General features: G+C 38.9%; 1 protein-coding gene across 3 annotated transcripts in view; it reads left to right on the forward strand.

The window, feature by feature from the left end:
• The window catches only part of FSTL5 (follistatin-like 5), a 306,883-nt gene that overhangs the window by 198,391 nt on the left and 97,894 nt on the right, over nt 1-10,598 (forward strand). For all 3 annotated transcript variants that reach the window (XM_010586080.1, XM_010586081.1, XM_010586082.1), the window contains exon 6: nt 2,004-2,170. In XM_010586080.1, the coding sequence (XP_010584382.1) occupies nt 2,004-2,170 (167 nt within the window). The remainder of the gene's footprint in view (nt 1-2,003; nt 2,171-10,598) is intronic.

Consider the following 10,598-nt stretch of genomic DNA (forward strand, 5'->3'; position numbering starts at 1 on the left):
GAATAATGATGAACTTTTGGTTAACCTGAAAAATGAGAATTTTTTTCCCTTGGATTGAAATGAACATGCATGCTCACATAATTTATTTTTTTCTTCTTGAAATTTGTTCAGTTACTTTGGTTTTAGTTTGTATTATGGTACAAAGGTAGTTACTGAAGTAATGCATTATTTTTCTTGCAATATGAAATACCAGAGGCAATCAAAAATAAGGGAAGATGTACTTGCCATAAGGTTAAGTTGAAAGGTAGGAGACTACTTCTCTACTAGTATTAATTTTATTTATTTGTTTTTGCATTTAAGTAGATTTGTTCCAAAATTGTATGACAAAGGTTTCCTTAAACTAAATATAAAAGTACTTTTCCTTCAAAGACTGCATACTCTGTATTTACCAGCATATTTGTTCATACTGAATTTAATTTCATTAGGATTTTCTGTACTTTTTTTTTTTAACTTATAAAATTTATTTTGTATTGCAATCACACTTTTTTTTTAGATGTTTCAGATACCATGCCATAAATTGTCTTCATTCTCACAGGATATTGAGTTTGAATTTACGGCACTGGTGTTAATTTGAGAAATGCTGGATACTTTTCAAAAGCAATGTTGAAATTTCTCCATGGTTCACATAATAACTACGAATGTGAAAATGCAGTTTTGTGTTCCTCAAATTTCTCAATTGAATTTTCTCATACATGCAGAATGTGCGTTTGAATGTATTCTTGGTGGGTTTGCTTCTAAACGTGTTAGTAATTTGTCTATCTTGAAGAAAAAACAAAACACACACACTGCAACCCCAAATAAAATCCTATGACACACTTTTGAATCTCCCTCCTCTAAATTAACTGTTTTACAGATATTTTACATTGGGGTATTTTAGGTAATACCCCAAGGCTTGGAAAGCCTTGTGAAATACCTTATCAGTGCTAGCAGTTTCTACTGTGTTGCACAGTAAATGCAAAAATAGGCAGCAAATATTTGTGGATTGAGATAATTCACAACATTTCAGGTGACACACTGCATTTATTTCAGGTTTGTCTTTAGCTGTTATACAGTATTGTACTTTGTACTTCTGCTAGGTGCTGTAGTCCATCCTGGTTGTTGCTTCTGTTCCTTGATGGACAGAGCAGTTTCAGAATTGGTGCACTAAAGTACTCTGTTTATTTCAGGTTTTCTTTTTTTTCTTTTCTCCCCCTCTCTTTTTCTCTCTTCCCCCTCACCCCGTATTTAAAGAGATTTATTGAAGTACAGAGCTATTTATTACTCTGGCTCTGAATTTCTGCAGTTGTTGTAAAAGGAATCATGTTTGACCAGAGAAATATAGTAGAAATTATTTTAACACTGTTTTTTAAAAATGACATTAACTAATGTGTTTGGATTATGATTAATGCATATTTTTCTGAGACTGAAATGTGAGAGATTACTAACATCAGTTTGATCTGGAAACCATGTTTTCACTGCTATCAAGGAAAAAGTCCCATAAAAACTGGCTTACCAGAAAAGAAGTCTTATACCTTAACTTTATATTCTGAATGCAGAAGTCACTTTGTTGTCCATTTCAGTCTCAGTCCTGTATGTTTTGTACTCTGAGCTCCGTTTGTATTTTTCTTTTCTGAAAATGAACTCATATGAATGAGTCTTATAGCAGTACTGCCATCTTATTTCGGATGAAGGTGCTGACTACGCTGCTGCATTGGCCCTAGCTGTCAAATAACTTCCGGTGTCTGACTTTGGATACGCTGTCATGTTTATTACAGTCTAACCTCTGAAATTCATTTTCAGGTTAAATGCATCTCTTCTTAGCGGGTGATAGTTGTCAGTCAATTTAATCAAAATGTCATGCTGACCTTTATTTGAAATACTCTGAACTTCCTGTGGTTGTTGGAAGTTCTTCTTACTTTGATTCCAATTAAAATCCTTAAATTACCAGTGTACCAAAACTGCATGCTAATTAACCTTATGAAGCTGCTTGCTAATTAATCTTCCAAACAATATATCTTTCGCAGAGGTAGTTCAGCTGAGTCTGCCTGAAGATCAAAAACTAAGCACCACGGCAGCAACAGTGGGACAAAGTGCTGTCTTAAGCTGTGCGATCCAGGGAACTCTGAGACCTCCCATCATCTGGAAGAGGAACAATGTCATTCTGAATAGCTTGGATTTGGAAGATATCAATGTAAGTAAGAGAAAAATTTATTTAACAGCTTATTATCACAACTTTTCATAAAGAATAGAAAAGTGATATGTAACAAGCTCCATATTCGTGATGTTTCAAAGAAAAGAAATGGAAATAATATGTCTGCCAAACTCAGTCTGTTTTTATTTTGCTGTGTATTCAAACCTTTGTTGTTAAATACAGAGAAAACATGTTTCACAGACCAATCATTTAAAAGAATAAATATAGCAATAAAAGCACACAAGGACAAAATCACAGCCCAAAATAGTCAGCACTATACAGTCAGGATTACACAGTCTTCGAACATCTGAAAGAAAAAAGAAATATATGAAATGAACATTTTAAGAAATGCATAGTGGCTTGGTACGAACAGATCATAATAACAACATTATCTTCTAATAATTAAAAAAAAAAAAGGTATTTTTCCAAAATAAGTATTTTACTGCAAAATTGGTTGTTTTGCTCATTCCTCCTAATATTCAGCAGTATATATGGTACTTCTCAAAGAATCACCAGTAAATATTAGCATAACTTAGAAATCTTTTTTTAGGAAGGCAAATATTTGCCACCTAACTTTGCCATGACCTCAAAACATGGAGCAAAATAGAAAATGAGAAACATAATTACATCTTCTGACAGAACTCTAAAAACAAGCTTTCAGCTGTGTGTGTTTGCTTGTGCGTATTTTTTTTTTTTTGCCTATTTTATATTAGCAAAGTTATAAATGTGGACACTTTACAGTGGGAGCTGTACTTGCTCTCTCACTCAAGTCTGAAATCACTGGAACTGTTATGTATGTGAATATTGCCACAATCAAATATCTAGTTTGTTTATTTTATTTCATTTTTTTATGAATGCTTTTATTTCTAAGGTGGCAATTGTACTCACACATCACCTTTGTTTTGTTTGCTGTTTTTACTTTAGTTCTGTTTGTAAATTCAGCTTCCTCACAGTGGTGCTTTGTAAAATAAGGGGCAGTTTCAAAGTTCATCTTGCTTGAATGGTAGCTTTAAGTAACTTGAGAGGCTTAGGATAAAACCAGCATCCTCTGAAAAGTTCTTAGTTAAATAATTGTTGCTTTTGTTAGTTTGGTATTAATCATATGACTGACGTTCAAAAGTATCTTGCCCGTGTTCACAAGCTCCTTTCTGCAGTATTTGTTAGCTTTCTGTAAATATTCATGATGCTTATAAGTAATGTTCTGGAGTTCTTACTAATCACTTCTAAGTATAATACATGGCATGTAGATAGAAACAGGAACATGCATCTGGACACAGAGAAATAAAAGGGAAATGATGAATGGAAATAATGAAGCTAACAGCTCAGTTTCAAACTGAAAGGTTCAGTTGACTGTATTTGCAGAGATGAAAAAAGCAAGTGTTTTTAAAGCCTGACACATACATTTTGAGTATGAAAAAAAACCCCAAACCTGAAAACAAACCAACAGAGAAACTTCTTGTGCCAGGTGCAGATACCCAAGTGTTGGTGGCAGGGGCTGCAGGGGTGGCCTCTGAGGGAAGCGGACGGGGCTGCCCCGCGCCAGACACAGCTTGTTCCAGCTGGTTCCAACAGACCCACCACAGGGCACAGCTGAGCCCCTCAGCCACACTCGTGACACCTCTGGAAAAACATTCAAAAAAGGGCAGAAAACACCAGAGAGAGAGATGAGTAGAGAACAAAAAGAGTGAGAAACAGCAGAGGGAAGTCCAAGGCTGGAGGGGCAGGAGATGGTCCGTGGTGGAGCAGATATCCACAGCAGCCACAGTGGAACAGGTTTATCTTGAAGGACTTGCAAGCCCATGCAGAGTCCTGGCTGAGGCAGACAAAAAGGGTGAGAAGGAGACGTAAAGAGAAACTGCTGTGTACTGACTGTATCCCTCCAAACTTCTGCAACCACCCAGGTGGAGGGTAAAGGAGTTGGGAGTGAAAGAGTGAAATGGAGCCTGGGGAAGGGAGGGAGGAAAGGTGTTGTTTTAATAATGTATGTCTTTTTGTTTCCCACAACCCAAATTAGTAATTACTTGTTTATTTTAGTTGGCAATAAATTAAGCTAAATTTCCCAAGGTCAAGTCTGTTTTGCCCACCACGGTAATTAGTAAGTAATCTCCCTGTCTTTATCTCAGCCCATGAGCTTTCTCATTCATGTTCCTTTTCTTTTCTTCCCCTGTCCTGCTGGGGGGGGTGGAGGGGAAATGAGTAAGCAAGCAGCTGGGTGGGAATTTGGCTATTAGCCAGCGCCAATCTGGCACACTTCTGAAGTACTTCTCACAGCTGGAAGAGAGTCGAGTATGGAATTTTTGAAGATTCCTGGGATGCCCAATTTGAAGTCAGATTGCAGTGGTGATCAGACATTCAAAGCAAAGTTGAAATTGCTACAATTGGCCAGATTTGTTTATATTTAATAGAAGAGGAGGAATGTGTGACAGTGTACTGAATTGACAACCCACAAACATAAAAAGAAAGGTCTGCAAAGTGTTACCTGAGTGCCGGGAGGATGTCTGTGTGCATTTTGTGTACAAATACGGTAAGAAGTGTAAAGGGAGTAAAAGCTTCCAATGACAGTAGCACATAATTCTGAAGATGAATGTATTCATCATTTTTGTTAGCTTAAGAAAAACATAAACAAACTGGAATGCTTGGAAGTCTTTTTAAGCAAAAGTTATGTTATAGCTTATTCCTGTAATATTAACAGTTTAGTTATGATTCAAATATAGAAAGCGAATGACAGATCCAATATCCATGGAGTGAGGCACTAAAATTAATAGCACTCATATATATGTAGGTGATATTAATCTAATACGTCTTTGTAGCTAAACTAACAAAGGGTGGAAGAAAGAGTTAATGGAGTCTGGATACAAAAAAAAGAATGAGCATAAAGACATTGAGTTAAATTGGTCCCCAGAGTCTCTTTTCTTCAAAATTTATTTTACATATTTCACTGTTTGCACTGATTTGATCCCTCTATATTTATTTCTAGATCTTCCCTTGGTTTATTTCTTTTTTTCTTCCATATTTCTTTGGTCATTCCATACCTTTCTGAACCTTGTCCATCATATATTCCTTGTTTGGTTCTTACAGTTTCACATTTGCCTAAAGGTTGTTATGTAGCCATAATTTAGTATCCATTCAGGCAACGTAATAAAAATAAAACTTTGGGGAAAAGAAAAATAATTGGACAAAAAAGAGTGGTGTTTTATATTTCACTATGGAAAATGAATTTAGTACTTAAATATTAACTTCAAAGGAACAAATGCAGAGCGAAACATAGTGTGTTCCAGTTTACATCACAACTTAACCACCAAAGAATGTGTTGTACTTATTCAGGCAACTTTAAACATTCAAAACCCCTAAGTCCTTGTATAATTTAAGATGTCCCCGGAGGCAATGTATTCTAGGCTTTTCTATGACTATGTTATAAACTACAATCATGTTTGCCTAACTGGGAATTATTAGTTTACCCAGTTATACAAGAACCACATCCGTGCATCTCAAGACTAATATGTTGTGTAAATAGTAGTACACTTTCCGAAAAAAACGTGACAAGCACTGACCTGAAAAGATAGACTTTTTTTTTTTTTTTCTTCAGCAAAATTCAAGAGAGATCAGCATAACTGGAAGTGAGCACATACACAGGAAACCAATCAGACTAAGCAGTAGTGACAATGTGATTTTGTAAATTATAGCAAGTACTCATACTTAGAAATTAAGTTTTTGCACTATGCAGTTTTCAGTATAAGTTAAGCTATTCGCTTCAGGGGGGGACAAACTTAGAACAATATAATGTTTGCCAAATGGAAAAATGCAACAACAAGAAGCAAAAGAGTTCAAGTCTAAACTCAAATTGTGACTGTTGAATTTCTGTTTTGTTGAAAAATAGTCTAATCTACTGAAAATACACAGGATATATGTCTAAGGCCGTCAACTATGGAGTGGCTAAGAGTCGGTCTTAAGTAATGAATAGCGTTATATACTCTAAGACATTTTAAAGAAATACTGTTTGACTCTCAAAGGATGATAATGCAAATTGTATTTAAGTAGTGCATTTAAAAAATGATAAAATAACTTAGAGAATGCCATCAAGTGTGTGGTCAGATATTAACAATGGTACTGATAATATCCAGTTGGTAATTTTAGAAGTCCGTAGTACTCCTCAGCTCTTCTTATGGTACTTATAATTACTGTTTGTGGAAGTAATGCATCTTGCTGCTGATTTTTCACTTATTGAAACTGATGGGAGTTGGGGATAATCAGCATCCATCTGAATGAAACCGTGAAAAATTGTATACCTCTCTAAATTTTACTTCAATTGTAATATAATTGTGCTGTAACTCACTACAGAATTGATCTCACTGGACATTTTGCTGATATTTTAGTACACATCTAGAAAGGCTTTTTTTTCCTGCTGTTATCCCGCATCTTAAATTTCTTATCTGTCTTTCCACTTACCTCTTTGAATATGTTTTATCTAACCTATTATTCACTGTAGAAAATAATTCTCACAGAAAATTTAAAAATAGCAGATTTTTTTCCCAAATACAATACATATTACTTTTTTTTATGTTAGTTCATTCACTTTTTTAACAGTTTTTATATCTCATTTTACTTTATTCTTTTTCTGACCTTTTCCTTCAGTTTTTGCCTTCAGCTTCTTCCTTATACCTATCAGCAATCACACTTTTCTTACAGGATGTCTGCCTTTTGTTCTTACATTTATACAAGATCTGCTTAGATGACTTGGCCACATGTAAAGTTTAACATCTGCTAACGTACTTAAATTAATAACTTTTTAAAAGAGTGTAGTTCAAATTTTACTCTTTGGTAAAAGCTCATGATATCTTTCTTTAGGCTACCTTCATGGGAAGCATATAATATTTCCATTTTGTGGTTTTTGAAGTTAAGTATAGATTATCTTTCTCCCAAAACTTCTGTTCTGTTCATCTTGTTAAAATTAATTTACGGATTACAACTTCTACTTTTTTGGTGTCATTCAATAGTCTGCATTCTTTTATTGATATAGTTATCCCTGCTTCCTCACCCCCCTAACAAAGACCACAACCCCAAAACACCATAATGGAGATGCTATTAAAAGCTAATGTCCTCCAAAATACATTCTCCCTTCCATTCTAGAGAGTGCTGCTCAGTGATCGATGACAGAAATGTTTTCAGGTTGTCCAAAATGCTAAGCACATTTCCTAGAAAGGACTCCTGACATCTGCCCTCTTCTTTTCTTTCCAACTTTTCATCCTTTTTTTGATTCTGAAGAAACTTCTCAGGATAACCTCATGAATTATTCCCTTTCACATTGTCTTCTCCCATGGGATAGTGTGGACCTACACACAAACTTGTCTTTATGCGTGGTTAAATTGTTCTTAGTATGACATAGTTGTGACTTTAAGGCAATGGTCATAAATATAAATGCCCTGTCTGCCAAGAACTGTATTTGTGTTTGTATTTATGACAGAATCCCAGGTGAGCCAGAAATGTCAGGGAAATATGCCTCAATCTTGTTTTCTGCTCCCCAAAGACAATAACTCTTAAAAGTAAAAAAACCTCAAAAAATTTTATTAGGGTGTAAACTAGTGGACTTAAATTTAAAGAAAGTGAGGATTAGTAGGGAAAACAGAATAGAAATTAAAAATTCATATGAACAGATTTCTTCTTTCTCCAGTGTCCTGAAAGAGGGAATTCCTGCTTCCAGGTTTCTCAGTGACTTTCTGAATTGCTGCCACGAGATCTGCATGGTCTTGCTTAATTCCTTGGGAGGGTTTCATCCTCCCTGAAGCTTTGCCATTGCCCCTCTCATCTTGCAGAGTCTTTGCCGTGATTCTCACCCGCGTGTGAGGGAAAGAGTAGGGGTCCTATGATGTGAAGGCAACACAAGAACCTCCTTGCCTTTGACCTTCACTTCAGAGATGATGCTCCTAAAAAAAGACTTCCAGCCACTCCAGCCAGTAAGTCAGCTTCATCGGGGGCCCAACTTAAATGCCTCTTTGCAAACAAACATAGCATGGGAACTCCAAGAGGAGTTAGGGACGTGCACACACCTGCAGGGCTATGATCTTATTGGCATCACAGAGATGTGGTGGGATGGCTCCTATGACTGGAGTGTTGGAGTGGAAGGACACAGGCTCTTTAAGAAGGGCAGGCAGGGGAGAGGAGGAGGGGGTGTCACCCTCTATGTCAATGACCAGCTGGAGTACATGGAGCTCTGCCTGGGGATGGATGAGGAACCCACTGAGACCTTATGGGTCAGGATTAAAGGGAGGGCAGGGATAGGTGACATTATAGTGAGGGTCTGCTACAGGCCACCGACCAGGAAGACCAAGTGGATGAGGCCCTCTGTAGTCAGATAGGAGCAGCCTCACGTTCACAAGCCCTGGTCCTCATGGGGGACTTCAACCACTCTGATAGAATCATAGAATCATTTAGGTTGAAAAAGACCTTCAAGATCATTGAGTCCAACCATCAACCATGCCCACTAAACCATGCTCTGAAGTGCCTTGTCTATGCATTTTTTTAATACCTCCAGGGATGGTGACTCCACCACTTCCCTGGACAGCCTGTTCCAATGCCTGACAACCCCTTCAGTAAAGAAATTTTTCCTAATATCCAACCTAAACCTCCCCTGGTACAAATTGAGGCCATTTCCTCTCATCCTATCACCAGCCACCTGACAGAAGAGACCAGCACCCACCTTGCTACAACCTTTTTTCAGGTAGTTGTAGAGAGTGATAGGTCTCCCCTCAGCCTCCTTTTCTCCAGACTAAACAACCCAGTTACCTCACCCACTCCTCATAGGACTTGTGCTCCAGGCCTTTCATGAGCTTTGTTGCCCTTCTCTGGACACGCTCCAACACCTCAATGTCTTTCCTGTAGTGAGGGGCCTAAAACTGAACATAGTACTTGAGGTGCGGCCTCACCAGTGCCCAGTACAGGGGAACAATCACTTCCCTGCTCCTGCTGGCCACGCTATTTCTGATACAGATATGTGATGGAGGGACAACACAGCAAGGCATAAGCAATCCAGAAGGTTCCTGGAATGCATTGATGATAACTTCCTTCTCCAAGAGATGGAGGAGCCAACAAGGAGAGGTGCTATGCTGGACCTTGTTCTCACCAGCAAGGAGGGGCTGGTGGGGAATGTGAAGCTCAAGGGCAGCCTTGGCTGCAGTGACCATGAAATGGCAGAGTTCAAGGTCCTTAGGGCAGCAAGGAGGGCGTACAGCAAGCTCGCTACCCTAGACTTCAGGAGAGCAGGCTTTGGCCTCTTCAGGGATCTGCTTGGTAGAGTACCATGGGATACAGCCCTGGAGGGAAGAGGGGCCCAAGAAAGCTGGTTAATATTCAAGGATCACCTCCTCCAAACTCAGGAGCGATGCATCCCAACAAAGAGGAAGTCAGGCAAAAATGCCAGGAGGCCTGCATGGATGAACAAGGAGCTCCTGGACAAACTCAAACACAGAAAAGCAGCCTACAGAGTGTGGTAACAAGGACAGGCTACCCGGGAGGAATACAGAGAAATTGTTGAAGCAGCCAGGGATTAGGTTAGGAAAGCTAAAGACCTGATAGAATTACATCTGGCCGGGGATTTCAAGGGCAACAAGAAAAGCTTCTGTAGGTACATCAGTGATAAAAGGAAGACTAGAGAAAATGTGGGCCCTCTCTGGAAGGAAATGGGAGACCTGGTTACCCGAGATATGAGAAGGCTGAGGTACTCAACAACTTTTTTGCCTCAGTCTTCACCGGCAAGTGTTCCAGCCACACTGCCCATGTTGCAGAAAGCAAAGGCAGGGACTGGGAGAATGAAGAACTGCCCACTGTAGGAGAAGATCAGGTTCGAGACCATCTAAGGAACCTGAAGGTGCACCAGTTGATGGGACCTGATGAGATGCATCCATGGGTCCTGAGGGAACTGGCGGATGAAGTGGCTAAGCCGCTGTCCATCATATTTGAGAAGTTGTGGCAGTCCAGGGAAGTTCCCACTGACTGGAAAAGGGGAAACATAACCCCCATTTTTAAGAAGGGAAAAAAAGGAAGACCCCAGGGAACCACAGGCCAGTCAGTCTCACCTCTGGGCCCAGCAAGATCATGGAGCAGATCCTCCTGGAAACTATGCTAAAGCACATGGAAAATAAGGAGGTAACTGGTGACAGCCAACATGGTTTCACTAAGGGCAAATCATGTCTGACAAATTTGATGGCGTTCTACGTTGGGGTTACAGCATTGGTGGATAAGGGAAGAAACAACTGACGTCATCTGCCGGACTTGTCGAAAGCATTTGACACTGTCCTGCACAGCATCCTTGTCTCGAAATTGGAGAGACAGGGATTTGATGGATGGACCACTCAGTGGATAAGGAATTGGTGGATGGTCGTGCTCAAAGAGTTGTGGTCAATGACTGGATGTCTGAGTGGAGACTAGTGATGAA

This window comes from Haliaeetus leucocephalus, unplaced genomic scaffold (genome assembly GCF_000737465.1).
Source record: "Haliaeetus leucocephalus isolate CR32 unplaced genomic scaffold, Haliaeetus_leucocephalus-4.0 Scaffold140, whole genome shotgun sequence".
NCBI classification, from domain to species: Eukaryota; Metazoa; Chordata; class Aves; order Accipitriformes; family Accipitridae; genus Haliaeetus; species Haliaeetus leucocephalus.